The sequence below is a fragment of the Acomys minous genome (assembly GCF_964271855.1).
Source record: "Acomys minous genome assembly, chromosome: 2".
Taxonomy (NCBI): Eukaryota; Metazoa; Chordata; class Mammalia; order Rodentia; family Muridae; genus Acomys; species Acomys minous.
The window spans coordinates 76,384,003-76,407,205 of NC_140484.1; the positions used below are offsets into that span (position 1 = coordinate 76,384,003).

General features: G+C 44.8%; 1 protein-coding gene across 2 annotated transcripts in view; it reads right to left on the reverse strand.

Annotated features, from left to right (window-relative positions):
- Positions 1-9,336: 9,336 nt before the first annotated feature.
- PRKCB (protein kinase C beta) overlaps positions 9,337-23,203 on the reverse strand; it is a 345,690-nt gene continuing 331,823 nt past the window's right edge. Inside the window, exon 17 of one of the 2 annotated variants that reach the window (XM_084771914.1) lies at positions 9,337-9,973. In XM_084771914.1, the coding sequence (XP_084628040.1) occupies positions 9,821-9,973 (153 nt within the window). In that variant the 3' untranslated portion in view covers positions 9,337-9,820. Of the gene's footprint in view, positions 9,974-14,681; positions 16,064-23,203 lie in introns of those variants that run through there. The other variant, XM_084771913.1, reaches the window with a different exon arrangement.

Here is a 23,203-nt window from a genome sequence, read left to right on the forward strand (position 1 = left end):
TTCTGGCAGCTGTCCCATCTCTCTCCGTTTCATTCTGTCACCTTATCTTCTCTGTGTGTTCCTTCCCTTGGCTTCTCCCATGTGAGGGCTTTTTGTGAGGACATTAAAGGTGGGTCCATCCTAACAGGGCAGAGTAATCCCTTCAGCTCAACATCCTCAAGTTAGTTATCTCTATATGACTCTTTCCGAGGAAGGCAAGATCCCACTCAATTCCTGGATTAAGGATTGATATCTGTTTATGGATTAGATGAGTGTCCCCTCTCAAAGGCCCTGGTGCTTTATACAAGATTGGTCCCAGGATGGCGCCCTTAGGAGGTGGGTGAGACATTTAGGAGATGGAGCCTGATGGGACCTCCGTAGGCCATTAAGTAGGTTGGGGGACTCTGTTCCTTCATTTCCTCTATTTTATTTCCAGGCTCATGGTGTGGGTGGTTTTGCTCTGTGACTCAATCCCTGCCGTGATTATCTTCGGGGGCTCCGAACCAGGGAATCATCTACCCCTAGCCTGGAACTTTCTAAGCCACCCAAACCTCAACAAAGTTAGTTTTCATTACCTCAGCCATGGGAAGGTGACTAGCACACACAACACCTTTGCATCACCACTCAACCCACGAGACCAGCTCTTCCTCTTTGTTGCTGAAGCTGTAATCTAGTTTAGCCTTTTCTCTTTTCCAGGCACTCTGATTCCCCTTCGGAAGAGGCCAAGACAGACTGGGCTGGTCAGTCTGAGTCACTCACCCTGGTCCTCTGTTTCTTCCTTCTCTCTCAGGAAGGCAACAGTCCTCCTGTCCTCCCACTGTGGCCTCACCCATCCTTCCACTCTTCCTTTCCCCCCATGAACCTTGTCCTGGAATGTGACTTAGCTCATGACTGTCCGTGGTGGTCAGTCTTGATTGTCAGTTTGACGGATCTCAGTGACAGCTGAGAGTGATGTACACTTCTGAGAGTGTGCCTGTGAAGACATGTCCAGAGGCCAGCCAACTGAGGGCAAATGCTAGCCCTCGTGTGTGTGTGTGTGTGTGTGTGTGTGTGTGTGTGTGTGTGTGTGTGTGTGTAGCCATCTTCCTGGCAACCTAGATACAACAAAAAGTGGACCAATGAGGGAGTCCAGGCATGCACAGCTCAATTCTTCCTCAATGGGTGTTGTTGCCCATAGACACCAGACTCCGGCATCTTCAGCCTTTGAACATGGACTTGTACTACCAACCTTCCAAAAGGCTTTCAGAATCTCAGCCTCAAACTTGCGCTGCCTCCCAGACCCTTTGTCCTGAGGCGTCTGGCTTCTTTTATTGAACGAACAGCTGCTAGTTCCTTCCTTGGCTGAAACACAGATGGCCATCGTGGGACCACCCAGCATTTGACTGTGAACGCCAATCTGACAAAGCCCTCTCTTAATTACACAGGCACTTGGTTTCTACCTTTCCTCTAGAGAACGCTCCGTAGTTGCCTTGGCGGGAGCCCCGCAGGCCCACAGCTCCCATGACTGCTTGCCAGCTGATGCCGTGATTAAGGAGGCGGTGGAAGCTACGCAGCGAGGTCTAGGTGACAGAAGTGGGTCACTGGAGGTGAGCCTCTGAAAGTCAGACTCGGTCCTGGATGGGTCCTGTCCTGTTTTCTGCTTCCCTGACTGCAGTGTGTGAACAGTTGTCCTCTGCCACATGCCCCATGCCCGTGATGCTCTGTTCAAGTGCAGGGGGCCAAGTGACTGTAGACTGAACCCTCTGAGACTGTGAGTCAGAAGAAGTATTTCCTTCCTCACTCCTGCCTAGCGTAGTGTCACATTCGCTACAACAGTAGCAAGAAACTAATACAGCCTCCGAGGGACTCTCATTTGAACTTAGCCAAACTTCCTACCAAAATGCAAAGTTTACATAGTCAGTCCCGGCCTCCCTCTAAGGCCTCATTCTCCACCGCTTCGCCATTCTTTAGCCACACGAGCCTACCTTTCTTTTTTTTTTTTTTTTTTAAAATTATTTTTATTTTATGTGCATTGGTGTTTTGCCTGCATGTGTCAGTGTGAGGGAGTCAGAACCCCTGGAACTTGAGTTGCAGACAGTTGTGAACTGCCATGTGGGTGCTGGGAATTGAACCCAGGTCCTCTGGAAGAACAGCCAGAGCTCTTAAGCCCTGAGCCATCTCTCCAACCCCACGAGCCTACTTTCTATTCCTCCAACAAGTGACTCTTGGCTGTGGTCCTTGATGCCCTCAGTCTCTGTTTTGTCTTCTTACTGAATTCGCGCCACCTTCCTAAGAAGGGCCTTCCTTCCGGTTGTGTCAAAAACACAAACAACCAACATTTCTACCCCTGGCAGCGCCTGTCACATCACCTCACACCATGGACTGCAGCCTGCAACCACCTCCTTCCACTGTGTTAAATATGAACTCCATCCACCATATCAGCTCACATAAGAAGAGGTCCTATGCTTTGGTCACCCTCACAGCCACTGGTCTAGAAGAGAAGATTGTGATTGGTTGGATGGGACACAGTTCCGTGTTTAATCGTTACTGGCTGGAGTCATGGTCATCCTGACAGCATCTCAGCCCATGTAGTCAAAGGGCAGTGAGAAAAACCACGTCCAAACTGTGAGAAGACAGTAAGATCTAGGGGTGTCTTCATCTTGCTCTTTTTGAAAATAGCAGTCTATTACCCTTTAACACATCTTTTGAACATCTCTTTGTTCATCCACTCCCTCCTTTGTTGGGCTGAAACCACTTGCTAGTAGAATCTTTTGTGGATAAAGTTGGAGTCAAAACCATCAGGGCATCCTTAACTAAAGTTCCCTTTGGCTTTCTTTTTTTTTAACTAAGGAAGTCAATGGTGTGTGTGTGTGTGTGTGTGTGTGTGTGTGTGTGTGTGTGTGTGTTGGGGAGGGGATTGTATTGGTTACCTCTTCATTGCTGTGGTAGAACATTAAGACCAAGGCAACTTACAGAAGTAAGGGTTTATTTGGATTCATGGTATCAGAGAGTTCGAGTCCATGATGGCAGAGTGGAGTCAGCAGGTGGCAGGCATGGTAGCTAGAGCAGCGGCCAAGAGTACATATCCCGAATAGCAAACACAAAGCAGAGAGAGTAAACCAGAAAGGGTGCAAATCTTTAAAGTCTCAAAGCCCACCTCCAGTGCAACACAGTCTCCCACCTAATCCTCCTCAAACACCACCACCAGTTGGGGACCAAACATCCAAGTGCCATAGACTATGGGGGACATTAGATTTATTCAAACCAACACTTGAAAGGCAGGGAGAGGGTCAAGGCCCACCTCTGTTTGAGAACAAAGGATCCTGATCTTCTAAGCTTAAGGCAACAGTGATACATGTTCTGTCAAAAAAGGGTCAAAATAGTATCTTCTCTATCTGAGCTAGTTATATCTAGTCACCCATCTACTTATCGATAAAGGCAACAAGGTCTCTCCCCACCCCATCCCTAACTCCCATTTGAGGAGGCGACTGATCTGGTTGGAAAAGACTGGCTGAATCCGTTCACCGAGCACAGCTACTATAACATTCTCCTCTGCACCAGACCACACTGCCTGGTAGAAAACATCTGACAGAACTCAGTCGTCTCCCTCCTGTTTATTTACATCCTCGAGTAAGTCCTTCTGAGTATGTTCTGGACCCTGTGACTTATTTGTAATGAACCATGTTTAGAAAAACTGAAATGGGGTTGTTATTGTGATTAAGGTACAGAAGACAGATCTCTCCTTTCAGTGGTACTTTTGTTGCATTTTTCCCCCCTTGGCTTGTACTCTTTGAGAAAGTAAGCTGTTTGCTATGGTTTAGAAGTGTTCCCCAAGTGTTCATATGTAGGAAATATAATACACAAAGCCATATGTTAGTGCAGTCTGGTGGTGGGACCTTTGAGACACAATTAGAATTACATGAGGTCATGGGGGCGGGGCCCTAATGCTCTGAGTGGCTTTAGAACAAAAGGGACCCAAGCAAGCAAGCTTGTTCTTTCTCACCACCTGATGCCCTCCGCCTCGTCATGAGACAGCCAGAAGGCCCTTCCAGACATAAAACAGATACAGCCTGAGCTTACATGTTCCTGAGCTTACAAACATCCCTAACTATGAATGAAAACCTCTGTTCTTCAAGAATTACTCAGCCTTTGGCGTTGGGTTTTAGAAACAGAGAAGTGATTAGGGGACTGAATGGGGAAGGCTCCACTCAGCGGCTCTCAGGCACCTGAATCCCAATGACAGCCATGCGAGCAGTTTAAGGGGAGGTTCTTTCCTAGTTAACCTAGATGAGGCCCGGGCCAACGTCTTGACTACAGCTCAGAAAAAAAAAACTGCAGCAGAGTTCGCAGCTAAGCACAGTGCAGACATGTGAGCCACTGAAACCGAGAGAGTAAGTGTGGGTGGTAAGTGGTTAGGTGTTTGTTAACAGCCACAGATCCCTCCAACCCACATGATATCGAAGCGTTCTCTGTAACTTGCCTTCGGGTTCTGGTGCTGCATGGAAATGAAAAGCAGATCTTCGTTGGAACACGTTCCATTACAAAGGCTTATTGCCTCCTGGTCTGCGTAAGTAGAAGTCACTGGTTGAAAAAGGACTGGCTGTCTTTGCAGCTCTTGTTCAAGTTTCATTTGAGTTTCAACCTGACACAGGGTCTCATTTCAGCAAGCTATAAGAATGACCCCCATAGGGTCATATGTTTAAATGCTTGGTCCTCACCCAGTTAGTGGAACTGTTTGGGAAAGATTAGGAGAATCTTCGTTGGACGAGGTGTGCCACTTGGGGTGGGTTTTGAGGTTTCAAAAACTGAAGCCAAGCTGGGTGCAGTGGTGCACGCCTGTAAACCCAGCACTCAGGAGGCAGAGGCAAGGAGAATCCCTGTGAGTTCGAGGCCAGCCTGGACTACAAAGTGAGTCCAGGACAGCCAGGGCTACACAGAGAAACCCTGTCTTGAAAAAAAAGAAAAGTAAAAGAAGCCCAAGCCAAGCCCAGTGTTTCTTGCTCTCTGCCTGTGGATGAGGAGGTACAGCCCTCAGCTGTTGCTGTAGTACCATGCTTGTCTGCTTCCCTCCGTGAGAACAGAATGGCCCTCTGAGACCATAAGCAAGGGTTTCATTAAATGCTTTCTTTTGTAAAAAGCTGCCTTGCTCATGGTGTTGTTTCCCAGGAACAGAACAGTGACTAAGACACAGGCCCAATGTCAGGAAAACCAGCGTCCATGATACAAAACTCTGCCATGGATGTAGTATGTTTCATTCCCTGAACTCAATCTTGTGCTGTTTTTTTTTTTTTTTTTTAATGGGGATTGACTTTTCATGCAGGAATCAATTCCTGGGGGTGACCCCTAGCAGAATTCACACCTAATGTGTTCTCCCGTCAAGCCTCGCAAGAACATATGATCTCAGATACAGCTTTGGGCCATTAGAGCCAGATATTGGAGGTGGCATCAGATTACATTTCTCAATTTGGTCCCCATCTCTCTTGCATTGCCTTTCCTTCTCATTTCACCAGCATCTCTGCTTGAATATGATGCTGGAGGATGAAAATGATGGCAGATGTAAATCTGAGTATCTGAGAGTTTGTCATTGTTGGTTCAAAGAGCTTGCACCAGCAACTTTCAAGGGGGCCGTGGTTATGTAGTTCACAAGCCTACATGCTGGTATTGCTTGTCTGTTGAGATTATAGTCTGACACTGGTGAAGCCCAGGATATCCCTGGGAATTTCTTTCCTGCTTGTTCTATTTTTTTTTAAAGATTGATTTATTTTGTATACGGTATTCTGCCCACGTGTGTGGCTTCCAGCCAGAGGCAGGCATCAGATCTCATTACAGATGGTTGTGAGCCACCACGTGGTTGCTGGGAATTGAACTCAGGACCTGTGGAAGAAAAGCCAGTGCTCTTACCCTCTGAGCCATCTCTCCAGCCCTGTTCTATTTCTTTGATGTTCTCCATGTTCATAAATTATTCCACTGAGGGACAGTGTGGAAGATTTAAAATTGGGCCATAATACTCACCACCCTTATGACCATTTACTTTTGCAAAGACTCCTGCCCCAAGGTATAGTCTGTTTCTCCTCCCTTTGGACTGGCATATGGGATAGAAGCGGAGATTTGTTTTTTTTTTTAATTAATTTATTCTTGTTACATCTCAATGGTTATCCCATCCCTTGTATCCTCCCATTCTTCCCTCCCTCCCATTTTCCCCTTATTCCCCTCCCCTATGACTGTTCCTGAGGGGGATTACCTTCCCCTGTATATGTTCATAGGGTATCAAGTCTCTTCTTGGTAACCTGCTGTCCTTCCTCTGAGTGCCACCAGATCTCCCCCTCCAGGGGACATGGTCAAATGTGAGGCACCAGAGTATGAGAGAAAGTCATATCCCACTCTCCACTGAATTGTGGAGAATGTTCTGACCATTGGCTAGATCTGGGTAGGGGTTTAAAATTTACCACCTGTACTGTCCTTGGATGGTGCCTTAGTTTGAGCAGGACCCCTGGGCCCAAATCTGCCTACCATAATGTTCTACTTGTAGGTTTCTAGGACCCTCTGGATCCTTCTACTTTGCTATTCTCCCATGCTTCTCTCGTCCAGAGTCTCAATGGGATGTCCTCCCCTCTGTCCCAGTTTCCTGGTAAGTGAAGGCTTTCATGGGACATGCCCCTTGGGCTAGTATGCAGGTATAAGTGAGTATATGCCATTTGAGTCTTTCTAGAAGCAGAGATTTGAATAACACACGCACACTGGGTCTCTGTCTCTTGCCTGCTCTTTAGAGGCATCAGATCCATTATATAAAGCAGTCTACTTCAGTCTTTTGGACTATCAGCGAGCAAGGACAGGAGACAAAACCAGACTGTCCACTGAACTTCCCTTGGTCTGTAATCGCTGGTATGTGGATAAGGCCATCCTATGTGGCTGCCAGTTGACTTTCCAGGTGCCTGAGATACACAGACAAGTCTGCCTGAGATGACCTGAAGTGGCCAGACCAGAGTGACATCCACTGTAAACCAAATAAACAGTTGGATTAAAAAAAAATTAACTGAATTTTGGGTTGGAGATATGGCTTAGTAGTTAAGAGCACTTTCTGCTTTTACAAAGGACCTGGTTCACCCAGCAGCCACATGGTGGCTCACAACCATCTATGACTCCACTTTCTGGGGGTCCCATGCTCCCCTTTAACTTCCAGTGGCATCAGGCATGCATGTGGTGTGGTGTGCCTACACACATGAAGGAGAACCACTTACATACATAAAATAAATCCAGAAAAAATGCACTGACCTTTGAGGTTCTAGATTATTGGTGTAGAGTTATATTGTGTGTGCTTTTATGCCAACTCATCTTAGTAGGGTTTGTGGTCCTGACGATGAAGGGATATGATTCTTCAGAGGGTGAGATTCAGACCCTTATCTTAACCACCGAGCTTGCTTCGAAACAAGCGACAACTCCGTGGACCAATGCAATGCCGTGTGGGCTGTTCCTGTAACTGCTTCCCAGTGGCGCCTTGCCTCTCGTGTATCTCTGGTCCCAAACATCTTGTGAGGAAACCCAAACTTCTCATATGTAAATAAAACACCTTTGTGGTTGGTATACATCACCATTTGTTCCAAAAACAAAACAAAACAAAACAAAACACCCCCAAAACAAACAACAACAAACCAGATTTCATTTTTTATTTAGAGAGGCCATTCTGAGTTCCTGTGCTCTGGCGGCTCTTTGTTTCAGGCTGCAGTGATGTGTCACTCAATTTGAGCATTATGAAGAGAGATGGGACTGAAGATACCAGAGTGGAGGGAAATAGCCTGTTGTGAGTAGACAGTCCCACCACCTGGGACCACGGTGAAGTCCCAGCCACGCAGCCACTGAGGGTCATGTCTGGGTCTGTCTCTACGCAGCAGCAAGGATCTGTGTCGAGGTCCATGGCTCATATTACTACTAAAGACCATGCAGATATCCCTCATCTGAGCTGCCACCTGGGACTATGCTGATGTCCAAGGGCTGTGTAGAGTTGACCCTGCCCCTCACTGCCTATGGCACTCTGGAAAGCTGGCTCTGCCTCTTGCCAGTTGCAGGCCCTGCCCACTCGGGGAGTGTAGACCTCACACCTCACCTGGGCAGCAGAATAGAGCTGGCTCTGGTCGTGAAGCATGGGAGAGCCAGCCCTGAGGGTGTAGGCACAGGAGAGCTGACAGCACCACTCATCTCTCCTGAGGTGGCAGGGACACAAAGATGCCCTTCCCACCTCTTGCCCTTCCCCTGTCCCCACCATCTGTGGCAGGCAGGAGAGCCGGCCTTGGGGTCATGAGGGCAGGAGAGCTAGCCAGTAGAGCAAACCCTGCACCTTGACGGGGCAGCACAGAAGAGCTGGCCCTGGTGGAGGGGGTGGGGGTGAACTGGCCACATCACTTGCCCTCCCCCTCTCCACTTGCAGCAGGTAGGAGAGCTGTCCCTGTTCCTCACTGGCTGCAACACTCAGGAGAGCAGGATTTGCACCTCACCTGGGCAGCACAGTAGAGCTGGCTCTGGTGGTATGGGGTGTGGGTGAGGCATGAAACAGGGAGCACTGGCCCTGCCCCTTGCCAGCTGTGACACTGAGTGAACTAGGGTAGGCAGTGCTGGAGTGCTCGCTCTGGTAGTTTGGGTGTGGGAGAGCTGGCAGGCTGATCAACTAGCTACCACCCAGGCCCAGTACCAGAGCTATGGGTTGGCCCACCCCGACATCTATCTCAGCTATGAACTGCTGGGCCACGTGAAAGGGCCTGTCCTGTAGCTCCACAGCTGCAAGGTCTCCATGACTCAGGGCAACAACAGGATAACCGAGAGGGATGCCACAGAGGATCCAGTATTAATGATGTAACAGAAGCCAGAGGCCCCGAACCAGACCAATGACTCATTGCAATGGACGTTTGCAGGTAAAGATGTCTGGGCAAAAGGATATACTGTTGGACACACTGCAACTTCCACAGTGTTTCTTATGATTTGCTTTATTTATTTATTTTTGTTTTTACTTTCTTTTGATGGGGAGGTTGCAAGGGCAGAGGGTGGAGAAGAAGGGAGGGGCAATGAGCGGAACTGGGATGTATTATGTGAAGCTCACAAATAATCAATAAAAAGTAAAAAAAAAAAAAAAAAAAAAAAAAAAAAAAAAGAAGTAAAAAAAAAAACTATTTCCACATGGAAAGATAAGCCCAATTGTTGTCAATCTTCTGATTTTTTTTTTAGCCTTCCCCAAGTCTGAAAGCCAACTTAATAAGGAATGTTCCATTTTAAACGTGTTTAATGGTTTCAATGCAGATTAACTCAATGGTAATGAAGGACACTTGTCACTTGTGTCCCTCCCATCCGGAATGTTGTATGTGTAAAAACAGACTCGTACACAAGAGGGTCTGCACATATGAATTCAGTTTATTCATACCAAGTCTTAAACAAAAAGCTTCCTCCAAGAGACGAGGGTTCACAGCAACTGCAAAGCTTACTCACATTTTTAAAAACGCCGCTCATGCTTAGGTAGCATTCCAAGGGGAGAGTGGAGTAACCGTAAAAACTTCACCAGGAACATCAGCATCTGACTTTAAAAATTACAAATACTGAAGCGGTTTGGGTATCGGACACAGTTAAGTGGTGACACTGTCGGCTCATTGGACGAGTTTCCGGAAGTCTGGAAAAATTGTACCTCTAACAGTGGGCAATGTGCTGAATCTAAACTAAACATTTTCAAATGTAGAAAACAAACTAGCAAGCTGTACATACAGAGAAAAAGCCCTCAAGACAAGCTCTCCACGTGATGGGTGCCAGCAGAGGCACCGCGATTCCTGGAAGACTGGAATTGGTAACAGACACTCACAGGCTCAGCAATGGGCTCTGCAATCACCTACACATTAATGACAAACTCTGGGTTAGTATATGAGAAGCCAGCGAACTCATTTTGGTCCAAGTTCATGATGAAGAGTTTGTCAGTGGGAGTCAGTTCCACAGGCTGCCTGGTGAACTCTTTGTCGAAGTTGGAGGTGTCTCGCTTGTCTCTCTGCCAAACGGAAAGCAAACACATTAACACAGAAGCAGCAGCAGCAGCGGCAGCGGCAGCAGCAGCAGCAGGAGCAGCAGCAGCAGCAGGAAACATGACCAGGACATGCCAGTTACCCAAAGGCTGAGAGGAAAGCTCCTGAGCAGTCAGAAAGCCCTGTGCTGACAGCTTTTAGCAGCTGCGTTCCTTGTATCGGCTTTCACTTCATATCATATGTTGGCTTTGGGGTAGAAAACTTGGTGCCAGTTTTCTATGAGAAGAAAAGATTCATTTATTTCTTTAAGAGTTGCCCTAAAGAGGTGTGAGTGTGTGGAGGGGAGTGTGCTATGCTTTGGACTTTGAGGTGATTTGCATTAGTGACTATTTCCTCTCAAAGCTAATCTCATAGAGTTATTAGAATACCCTGGAGGCAAACAACTCAAGAGTCACCCCTGTGGCCAGGGGGTGGGGGTGGGAGTAGGGTGCGGGTGGGTAGGAGAGAGCGAGAGAGCAAGAGCTAGAGAGAGAGAGAGAGAGAGAGAGAGAGAGAGAGAGAGAGAGAGAGAGAGAGAGGAGAGACCGAGAGACCGAGAGACCGAGAGACCGAGAGACCGAGAGACCAAGAGAGACCGAGAGACCTGAACACATACTGGCTCGCAGAAAGCAAATGGCCATGTAAGGAAAACAGATCTGTGTTGGCTGCAAGAAGGTAAGGACCATCCACTTCCCCCTCATGATGTCTGAGGCTCATTGCTGACCTTCTAGACAGCCTAGCTGGAGCCAGAGCTGTGTCGGAAGATCTGGCTCAGAGTTAGCTCACCTCCTAGGGGCTACCTAACTCACATTTTAGACTCCGATCTCAAAAAGAGATTGGGGGAAGCTAGGCTTTGAAGTGCTGCTCAAAAACTGACCATAAGAGTAAAATCTGGGTCTTCGCTAGCCAGAGAGTCTCTCCAAAAGTGTTAGTCATGTGCTTTATAACAGACACAACCCAAAGCTTAAATTAAGATCTATGAAGGCAAGCTTGAAAAACAAAACTACTAGTTTTTGTAGTGGGTAATCTTGGTAAACTTCCTTCCTTCCTTCCTTCCTTCCTTCCTTCCTTCCTTCCTTCCTTTTTTCCTTCCTTCTTGTCTGCCTGTCTGCCTGTCTGCATGTGTATAAGCATTCTAACTATAGTTTGAGGCCAGTTCCACTCAGGAATGTGAATGTGGGCTCTCTAATGGGTCTTTATGATGTGCTGGCCTCTCCTGTGTCCTTATCAGCCTATTAACCCTTCCCATTCTCACCTCACGTGCCTGGAGAAAGCAAGGCTGATGATGTCCTTGTCTCCCACTGTTTGACATATGAGAAAACTGAGGCACGAGTCAGTGAAGGGATTTGCCCAAGACTGCACAGTGGGTTGGTGATTTATCTCTGACACACAGCAGCTAATTGTTGCCTCCTTACAACTGCTCTGGCTGGAGAGGCAAGCTGAAGACTGTTTTTGCAATGCCTGGGATTTTTCTAGCAACAGGTATGTGCCCGACTGAAGCCAAGGTTGCATCGTACCAGAGTTTGTTGGCCGACTCACAATTCACTTTGGCCAATCTTACTAGGTTTAGCCCCTAACAGAGATTGATAAGAATTTCCTTATCAATCATGGTTGATAAGGATTTTCTGTTGCCAGGCTCCAAACTACTTCTTTCTGGATGCTCCCCTGCCACAGGCATCAGGAGGTCATCTGGAAGGGTGTGGGCATAGAGGGAAAGGCTAAGGCCTCTCATGAAGCCCTTTTCTTCATGCTGGGCAATCTCTTGTGGAGGCCTGTCCATGCTGGGCTTCTGTGGAAGGTTCTAGGCTTGGACACTCCATGTGCTACCCTCTGTAGCTGGAGGGAAACGAGGACGTCTTCTGTTTCTCTGATCCTGTCTGTTTTCTCTTTCCTGGCCCTATAAGCCACATGTCAGCACCCTTCTCATTGTCTTGTGTGCACTTACTATTTTGAGGAAATTGCATTGTTTCCCTCCGGGAGGGCAAGGTCTTTGGCTGTTCCTGTGCTAGTTTGTTTCCAATGCCAAGCATAGTGCTGAGCACACAGTAGGCTGTTTATAAGTCCTCAATGGATCAATAAAAGAAGGCTTGATTAAGGGGGCACTTCCTTGCCTTTTCTCATTCCTGAGCCTGATTCCTTCTCACACTGAAGCAAAATAGCAAGTCCTAAGGTTTATGGAAATGGACTCTGTGCACTTGGAGCCAGTATGGAGTGAACTGTGTGTATGAGCGAGGTCTGGAAGCTACAGAGTCCGTGCGGACAGGAGAAGAGCAGACCTGGGGCAGCAGGTAGGCAGCTCCTCTTTTGGGGTTTCTCCCCCACCTAGCCATCCTTACCTGAGAGCATGTGGCAGAACTTCCCTTCCTACCAACTCCAAGTTTGGAAGCCTCTTCTTATTTGCTGTGCTTCAGCAAGCCGTGAGCTCCAAAAAAGGTTTTCTTTTAAGGAGCTTTACCTCACGAGTGGGCCCTGCCAGAAAATCCTCATGGATTTTTACCCCAGAATGTGGGGAGGGAATGGGCCCCTTTGTAGTGACACTTCTTTTGGGGGGTGGTAGCATGTGAAGCCACATGAGAAGTGAAACACTGATCTGAGGGGGAGTATTAATTCCACTGGCCACCTACGGGTCACCAGCCATGGTCATACACTTCCTTAGAAAGGGAGAACAGCAAGAATTCTAGCAAGTTAAACGGGTAGATTCTTAGATCCAGACGTATGATTGGTCACAGTTAAGAACAGCTTTAGTTATATTTATTTTATTTTAGTTTTTTCTTCAGTTCTCCCAGAAGTTTAAATGCTTTTACTGTGGAAAATGTAAGCCTGTGTTAGAGGGCTGGAGAGATCAGGATGTAATCAGCAAGGGTCACATGCTGTCATCAGCAGGATTCTAAATGAGGAATGGTGTTCCTAAGGGCCTGGAGATATCTGAGTGATGTACCATGAGAGGTGACACTCAAGACTCATAAATAAGTCACAAAACCAGTTAGCTCCCTGTCTCCCTGAGACATGAGTACCTGATCATATTGTAGGAGCATCTATAGACTATAGTGTGTCACTGGCCTACCCACTGTACTACATGACTGCTCCAGAGATCCAGGTGGAGAGGATGCCTTAGCCTTCAAACTGTGGTCTATTGAGAGACCAAGAAGCTGCAAAGACTCCCATCAGAAGATTTTCTAAGTAATCCCAGAGACTCTAGACAACAGCATGCTTTTAATTACTTATTTTATGACTGCCTTTCCCACAGATGGTATGCTGGGAAAGAGGGAGAAAGAGATGGACGGCATCTTTATTATTTCTCACCATGGTCCTGGCACCCAGCCTGGCACACAGTTGGTGCTCGATAAATGCTACTTGAATGGATGGAGGAGGCATAAATGGATGGTTGCAAAAAATAAATTAAAATATTACTTTTTGGATAAAATTTCAAAATATTCCATAGAGATTGTATGCAATGAAAGCCGGTTCTTGATTTCCTTTGATCTAAAAAGTTGGTAGAAGAGGAAATAGTAGGAAGTCTGATTTGTGATCCCCTACTTTCACAGAAGCTTCTCTGAGCCACCTCAGCAAGGTATGCTAAGTGACACTTTGGCTTGAGTATCTATTTCGGGAAACCATGGACCTTAAAAATAAAGGCAAGGGTCTGAAAATGCAAAGTGTATATACTTACACATATATACTATTATCTATCTGTCTATCCATCCATCCATTCATCCTTCCTTCCTTCCTATATGGCTTTCTCAGGCTGTCTCAGATCACTTGTCAATGACCTAAAGCTTCTCTCTGGTTTTCATTCTGAGCATATGTCCAGGGCCTGATGGCCCAGTGACCAGATGAAAGACCCAACATGACTTTCCTGGGAATGGACATGTGGCTCAGAGATACTTGTTCTATTACAGAACAAACACTGCCACTAAACAACCTTTAGAAAATTAGTTCTATTTTCCAGATGCCAGTTGCCCCAATAGTAGAATGAGGAATGGGGTTGCCATGGTCTCCCTTGGTGGCTAACATCCACCAAGTTGACTTCACATGATCTGAGAGGGACACGCCCCATTATTGAAGCAGAGTTGTTAAGAGGCCAGGAAATAGTGTGTTTTGTCTTATCAGAACCCCAAAGCATAGTCTTCTTAAAGGTGAGGAGGGGTTTTTCAAGATTAATGGTCCTTTGGAAGTTTCAACGTGATTTCTCAGAAGCCCTAAAGGTCCCGGAATATTTTGGCCTGTGATAAGAATTCTCTTTAGGACTGGCTGAGAGGGGCAGGGAGCTGAGCTGTAGGCAAGGGTATGGGGCCACCTGCTATCCCCATTTGTTCAGGTAGAAATGAGGTCTTTCCCACTGCAGGGGTTCCCTTGGACTTTGGGGAACTCACTGAGTTGCTTGCAAGGATAATCACTCAAACTTAGAAGAAGACGCTCAAAATAGATATTGACGAGAAGCTTAAGAGTCTTGAACATCTTCCTGTAAGCCTGACTCTAGTGAGAATGTGGGCTTTGGGTTGTGATGGTATGGGAGGCTCCAGCCTGCCCATCCCACCCCATTTCTGGGCACCAGGCATCTCTTGTTGATTGAACACTGAAGCTATATAAGATCCAGCTTTGGTCCCCTTTTTCCTGAGCTCCTTATTTAGGCCCTACTTTGTAGTGTGGTTCCTCATTGCTCAAAGAGAGCAGTTGTCTTTGAAATAGGATATCTTCTTTTCTTTCTTTTTTTTTTTATTGTAGCTCGATGCTAGGAGAAAAATATCAAAACAGATACTGAAGTGCGAATGAACATTTCTACAAACATCTTGCAAAATGACATCAAACCGAAGAATGCAACCATCCCGGTTTGGAGAGACGGTGTCTTTCTCAGAGCACTCAAACAGTTCTCCAAAACCAGTGGTGTATCTAGACAAGTCCCCTCCCCACAGGCACAAATCTGCTGGGCTTCATAGTCATCTTCTTGGTCAAACAAAGCAAGCCATTTATGGTTAATAACATCTAGACACAGATTTTAAAGCATGTATAACAAAGTGAGTACTTTTTCTTTTTTCTTTTTCCTTTTTTTTTTTTTTTTGCATTTCAACAATGACAGAAACAAAAAAGCAAATAACATTTGAAATGTAATGTAAAATCACGGTCCTTTGGGACCTTGCTAGAGTGACCATGTGGTTCCAGGAACAGTGCCAAATGCCATTCTTGAGTAGTTTGGGGAATGAGGGTACCAGTCTCAGACATACAGTATTAAAAACTACAGCAAGGTGGTAGCACTCAAGCTGGTTGCCTTTTGACCCTTGGAAGTGCTTTTAGAGTGAAACTTGTCTAAAAGCTCATTCCTGGTTTGTTTGTTTGTTTATTTGTTTTCCAGGACTTAGATAATATTCTTAACATTGAGTTAAAAATAATAAAAATAAAATTTTATTTTTTAGCATGTTCTTTTCAAAGCTCTACTGCCTCCAGAACAGGCAGTGTGGAGGGATCCCCTCTAGGGCAAAGCAGCCAGCTACTTGTATCTAGGCCAAGCCCCCAGCCTGGAAAGTAGAAGGATATTGCTCGCATTCAGTTCATCTATCCATCTCATAGGAAAGATGTAGGCTGGATGGTCAGGGTAAAAATGGCGGTGCAGAGGACTAGGGAGAGAAAGCAAGCATTTTCTCTCCCCAGTGGGCCTGGGAGCTGACATGCTGGGGATGCGCGTTGTAGGATGGCTTTGAGCGTGTCTCAATTATGCAGCACTTTCTACATGCCACCTGCATAATTCCATCTCCTGGAGATGCTCCAAACTACTTGAGGACATTTGGGTTCTGAAACATGGCCACTCTAGCCTCATCAGAAAAGAAAACACGGATGTAACTTGGCAATGAAAAAAAAAATGTCACCATGATAGCTGTTGAGCTCAAATGACAGAAATGAAGAACGAAGATCTACAGATCTACTTAGCTCTTGACTTCAGGTTTTAAAAATTCAGAGTTAACAAAGGAAAATCCTTCGAATTCTGATTGGTCAATATTCCTGATGACTTCTTGGTCAGGAGGTGTTAGGACTGGTGGATGGCGGGTGAAAAACCGGTCGAAGTTTTCAGCATTTCGCCCACACTATGAGAGGGGGAGAAAAGAACTTGTGGTGGGTGGGGAAAAAAAACAAAAAAACAAAAACAAAAGCCAAAAATAAAACAGAACTGAACAGAACCGGGTGTGTTTTTTCTCCAATCCCTTCCCTTTCAGAAATGCAGAGAGGTTGTTTCAATGATCAGAAATGAGAGCAAAGTAAAATGCAAAATTCTCATGACCTTTGGTACATGACCTTGGGCTACCATCTTTTGGGTGCTGTGTAGCTCTCAGGTCACTCCTGGTTTCCTTTCGGGAAGTCAGGAAATGTATGACAAAGGCATGAGATGGCGGGAAATAGCATATGGCATGTCCTCACTGCATCACCCACCCCCAATGAGTTAGACAAAGCCATCTGTTGGAAGAGATGGGATTAAGGTACTTGCCGTCTTTAATGGGTATCAGATGTGAAATAATGACCCATTCATACATCACCTGACAAGTTCAATATTTCTAGCAGCAGATCCCTTACAGTGTCATCCTGCTGCTCTCGATCAGGACCCGCAGGTGTTTCTAGCTCAGTAGAATATAGTTTTCAAACATCAGCAATGCAGGAAGAACCCAACCATAAGATCTCAGTGGTACCACAAAGTCCTGGATAGTTGAATTAATCATTGACTCTTAATTACAAGGTTTCAGGAGGTAAAATTTAGCCCCCCTGTTTCTTTCTTTCTCTCCAAATAGAAAGACCTGGTGTGGGAGAAAATTCACATGCACATGCTAAATTCCAGCCTAAGGAGAGATGAGTTATTACACTGAACTGTGTGCTCATGAGCCTTCCTAGCATAACTCAAGTGCACGGAAGCCCTCGGCATTCCCCTGTCCATGGGAGGTGTTAGAGTTTGAATGTGCAACGTCTCTCATATGCTCAAGGGCTCAGACACTTGGTCCTCAGCTACTAAGGCTGTTCTGGAAAGTAGTGAAACCCTGAGAAGGCGGAGCCTTCCTGGAGGAGGTGAGTTAGTAGGTCCACACCTTAAGATTTTACACTATGGCCGTACTACCCGCATGCTCCCTGCTTTCCGGCTGCTGATGCAACAAGACCAGCCACCTCACACCTGCTGTTTATCAGGTATGCGATCACAACGGTGAGTAAGGGGAGTAATGCAGGAGACAATATCAACCTAATTCCCTCACAATAGTAGTCATAATAACAGTGTGTGATCTATATCATGCGTTTGCCACACATGGGCACCTAACAAAGCACTTCACCCATATTATCTCATTGAAACCTCTCAATGGACTTATATACTTGCTATGGCTTCACTGAACTTGGAGTTATGTGTTTGAGCAATTGGTCCCCAGCTGGAGGTGTGGCTTAGCTAGAGGAAGTGGGTCTCTGAGGACAGGCCTGGAAAATGATATCCACTTTTGATTAGGTTTCTGTGTGCTCTGCTTCCTGCCCACCATGATATGGCCAGGTGCCTCATATTGTTGCCACCATGCCTTCTATATCAAGGTGGACCAATAGCCTCTGAAACTGTGACTCAAAATAGATCCTTCCTCCCTTAAGTTGTTTCTGCCAGGTATCTATCATAGTTTCAAAAATAGTAACTAATACAAATATTACCTCCCATTTTATAGACAAGGAAACTGAAGCCAGGGAGACCAAATCATCTGCTCAAGGTCAAACAGGTAGCAGTTAGGATGCTGAGGGTAGAGCTAGATCTGCCTACCATCAGAGCCAGGGTCTCTGATCCAATGTTTATGTGTACAGCTGATAGGAAGTGGGAGACTGCAAAGTGCAGTGGGGTGGAAGGGAGAGCAGAATCTTGGCTTGGGAGTTGTGGTCTCTGTTTTGATTGACAGAGAATGTGGTTATCTCAATAGCAGAGACAGAATGTGGGAACATTCAGAAAGATGACGATTTCCATTTTTGAAATATGATGGTTTTTGAGAGGCCAGCACATGTCTGGCTAAGAACTAGGGGAAGACAGGAGTTGTGGAGCTCAAGGGAGTGACCTTGAAAGAAACCTTCAAACAGCACCCCGAGGGAGGTGGGGTGAACAGTAACAGGTATGACCACCGGACAGTCCTCACTGTACCTTTTAAATTCGTATGATAACCGTTTGCATGGATTTTATTCCCATCTGCCAGTGATGGAACATCCTTAACACTGTCTTAGAGCAGCAGGGGAACCAGGAGAGAGTAACGAAGACACGCTCAGGACTAGGAGAAGCCACAGACAGATGCACTGCCCTGCTGGAAATACAGCTAAAAATCAGGCAGGAAAATGCAGAAAAGGAGCCATTGAATTTGGCCTCTGAGAGTAAACTGAAGGGACACTGGGGACGGCCACTGAGCTCCTAGAAGAGTAAAGTGTCTTCGTAGAGCCTTAGCAAAAGGTGTGTGCATGGGATGGGCACTCTCAGGGAACCCCAGATGCTGTTGGAACAGAAGAGAGCTCTGGGTTCTGTGCCCTGCAAAGAGGGATCAGAATCTTGGCTCACTGGCTATACAACTCTAGGGACAGTTCCTAATCCTTGGGCTCTGCTTTTATAAACCAGGGACAACTGTGGATCTTATCATTTGAAGTTGTGACAATGACAACATGAAGTGATGTGTATGACAAGGCCCTGAACCTCTTTCTTATTTTCTCTGTGAGGTGTCACCTACAATGCGTGCTTCAGGACGGGGGCTAGTTCCAAGCTAATTAAGTTTTAAATCCTGACTGCACAGATTTGAATTTTTAAAACTCTTGTTAGGCTTAAAGAGATATATGTGGGCTGTAAAGATGATCTGATTGGTAAAGTGCTTGCCACTCAAGTGTGAGGACCTGAGTTCTATACCTAGCACCCACATAAAATGCCTGGCACAGTGGGGTGTACCTGTAATTTCAGCTCTAGGGAGATGAAGATAGAAGGATTCTTGAGGCTTCTTGGGCAGCTGAGTTCAGTGAAATACCTTGCCTCAGAAAATAGAATGGGGGAGGATCCAAGATGGCAATATCAATCACACACAATATCTGGTCGGTAGGACAGCAGTGACTGCACAGTGACCTAAGGACCAAACTGACAGCTACATAACACAAGTGCTTGTGCTTCCCAGGTGACAGGGGTCCACACTGTGTGGAGCACCCAGTGGGTCTGATCTCAGGCCACCCGGCTAATCAACAGAAAAGGCTCTGGGTCCCTGCAGGCTTGTGTACAATCTCCAATGTCTAACCACTCACCTGCATGCGCAACGCACCTGTGCTCTGTGTATCAGACTGAACTCCGGGCTACAAAACATCAGAGTCTGGGTTTTCTAGCCCAGAGGAGACCCAACAGTCTGGAACACAAGTGGATCTGACCTCAGGTCCCCCGGCCAATGCATGGAAAGCACCTGGGTCCATACACGCATGGGCTCCAAAGTCTAACCACATGCAAGCTGACAGCACACAGCATCTGAAATCTATGTCTCAGGCTACAAAACACCAGTGTCTGAGTCTCCCTGCAGAGAGGAGACACCACAGTGTGAAACACAGGTAGATAAGACCCCAGGCCACACAGTTGGTCCATTGGAATTTCCTAGGTCTGACCTTTAGGTCACCTGCTTGACCTACCTGAAGAGTTCCCTGATCCCCACACATGAGTGCTCTCAACCTATAGCCACTCATCTACGAGCTACTCTCAATGGCTAGTGAAAGACACCAGAAACTATCATACAATACCAGAGGCAGAAAGATGGCTAAAGACCAGCATGCGTGCACGCGCGCGCGCACACACACAGACACAGACACACATACACACACCCCACCACCACCAACAACAACAAACAAAAAACAAAAAACAAAAGCCAAAATAATATGGTATCTCCAGTACCCAGTTATCCCAAAACAATCAGCTCTAGAAACTCTAACACAACTAAAACACAAGAAAATGACCTCAAATCTTTCACTATGATGATGATAATGGAAGAAATGAATAAAACTCATAAACAAATACAGGAAGATACAGCCAAACAGATTGAGGCCCTTAGAGAGGCTATGACAGAGGCCTACAGAGAGGAAATGAGGAAATCACTGGAAGAAATTCAGAAAAATGCAAACAATCAGGTGAAGAAAATCAATAAAAAAGTTCAAGATCTGAAAATGAAAATGGAAACAATAATAAAAGTACAAATTGAGTAAAGCCTGGAGAGAACTTAGAGATGAAAATAGGAATCACAGAGGTAAGCATCACTGAAGGAGTACAAAAGACAGAGGAAAGAATCTCAGCGTAGAAGATACAATGGAAGATTTGATGCACCCATCAAAGAAAATGTTAAATCTAAATAATTCCTGATAAAACATATACAAAATCAAGGACATCATGAAAAGATGAAACACAAAATCAAGGACATCATGAAAAGATGAAACCCCAGGATAATAGAAATTGAGAAAAGAGAAGATGCTCAGCTACAATGCACTGAAAATATTTTTTAACAGAATCATAGAAGAAAATTTCCCCAATTTAAAGAAAGAGAGGCCTATAAACATACAGAGGCCTACAGAGCACCAAATAGAGTAGACCAGAAAAGAAAATCCTCCTGCCACATAATAATCAAAATAGTAAATGTACAAAACAAAGAAAAAATATTAAAGGCAACACAGGAAAAAGGCCAAGTAACATACAATGGCAAACCAATCAGAATCACACCTGACTTTTCAGCAGAAACCATAAAAGCCAGAATGGCCTAGGCAGATGTCTTGCAAACCCTAAGAAACCACAGATGCCAGGCCAGACTACTATACACAGCAAAACCTTCAATAACTATAGATGGAGAAAACACGTTATTCCTTGACAAAAAAAAAATTAAATAGTAGCAACCCACAATCCAGAATACAGAAGATACGAGAAGGAAAACTCCAACCCAAGGAGGCTAACTACACCCAGAAAAACACACAAAATAGATAACTTTACTTTGGCAAAAGAAAAATTAGACAAGCACACAAACACACTACCACAACCAACATGAAAATAAAAGGACCTAACAGTCACTGATCACTAATCTCTCTCAACATCAATGGTCTCAATTCTCCAATAAAGAGACACAGATTGAAAGAATGGACGTATAACCAAGACCCAACATTCTGCTGCCTATAAGAAACACATCTCAGGCACAAAGATAGACATTACCTGAGAGTAAAGACTTGGAAGAAGTTCTTCCAAGCAAACAGACACAAGACGCAAGCTGGAGTAGTCATTCTAATATCTAATAAAATAGACTTTCAACCAAAATTAATCAAAGGAGATGAGGAAGGACACTTCATCCTCATCAAAGGAAAACTTAACCAAGATGACATCACAATTCTGAACATCTATACCGCAAATGCAAAAGTATCCACATTTCACCAAAACACAAAAAATTATACCTTCTCAGTACCTCATGGAACCTTCTCCAAAATTGACCAGATAATAGGTTACAAAGCAAGCATCAACAGACACAAGAAGATTGAAATAATACCTTGTATGCTATCAGACCACCATGGGCTAAAGATGGACATCATCAACAACAGAAATCACAAAAAGGATACACACACAGAAACTAAACAATTCTCAATGACAACTGGGTCAGAGAAGATATAAAGAAATTAGAGACTTTCCAAAATTCAATGAAAACGAAAGTACAACATACCCAAATTTATGGGATACAGTGAAAGAAGTGCTAAGAGGAAAGTTCATAGCACTAAGTACCTTCATAAAGGGATTAGAAACATCTCATACAAGCAACTTAATGGCACATCTGGACGCCATAGACAAAAAAGAAGCAGAAACACCCAAGAGGAGTAGACAGCTGGAAATACTCAAATTCAAGGATGAAATCAATAAGTTAGAAACAAAGAGAACAATTCAAAGAGTCAACAATAAGAGTTTCTTTGCGAATATTAACAAGATAGATAAACCCTTAGCCAACCTAACTAAAAGGCAGAGAGGCATTATTCAAATCAACAAAATAAAAAATGAAAAGGTAGACATAGCAACAGACACCACGGAAATCCAAAGAATCTTTAGGTCTTACTTCAAAAGCCTATACACTACAAAATTTGAAAATCTAAAGGAAATGGACAATTTTCTTGATAGATTCCACTTGTCAAAGTTGAATCAAGATCAGGTAAACAAAATTAAATAGTCCTATTTCTCCCACAGAAGTATAAGCAGTCAGTAAAAGTCTCTCAACCAAAGAAAGGTCCAGGGCCAGACAGTTTCAGCACAGAATTCTACCAGATCTTAAAAAAAGAGCTAACACTGATACTCTTCAAACTACTCCATAAAAAAAAAATGGAAGGAACATTGCCAAACTCATTCTATGAGGCCATAATCACCTTGATACCTAAACCTCACAAAGACCAAACAAAGAAAGAGTACTTCAGATCAATTTCTCTTATGACCATTGATGCAAAAATACCCAATAAAATACTTGCAAACCAAATCCAAGAACACACCAAAGATAATTATTCACTATGAGCAAGTAGGCTTCATCCCAGATATGCAGGGATGGTTCAATATACGGAAATCCATCAATGTAATCCACCATATAAACAAATAATAAAAGCAGATGACCATCTCCTTAAATGCTGAAAAAGCATTTGACAAAGGAATACAAGGCACATACCTAAACATAATAAAGGCTATATACAGCAAGCCAAAAGCCAACATCAAATTAATGGAGAGAAACTCAAAGAAATTCCACTAAAATCAGGGACTAGACAAGGCTGCCCACTCTCTCCATATCTCTTTAATATAGTACTTGAAGTTCTAGATAGAGCAATAAGACAACAAAAGGAGATCAAGGGGATCCATATCGGAAAGGAGGAAATCGAAGTATTACTATTCACATACGATATGATAATGTACATAAGTGACCCCCAAAATTCCACCAGAGAACTTCTTCAGCTGATAAACACCTTCAGCAAGGTGGCCGGATGCAAGATTAATAAAACAAAAACAAAACCAAAACAAAACAAAACAGTAGCCCTCCTATATACAAATGGCAAATGAGCTGAGAAAGAAATTAGGGGAACTACAACCTTCACAATAGCCACAAATAATATAAAATATCATGGTGTAACTCTAACCAAGCAAGTGAAAGACTTATATAAAAAACTTCAAGTCCCTGAAGAAATAAATGGAAGATATCATAAGATGGAAAGATTCCCCCATGCAT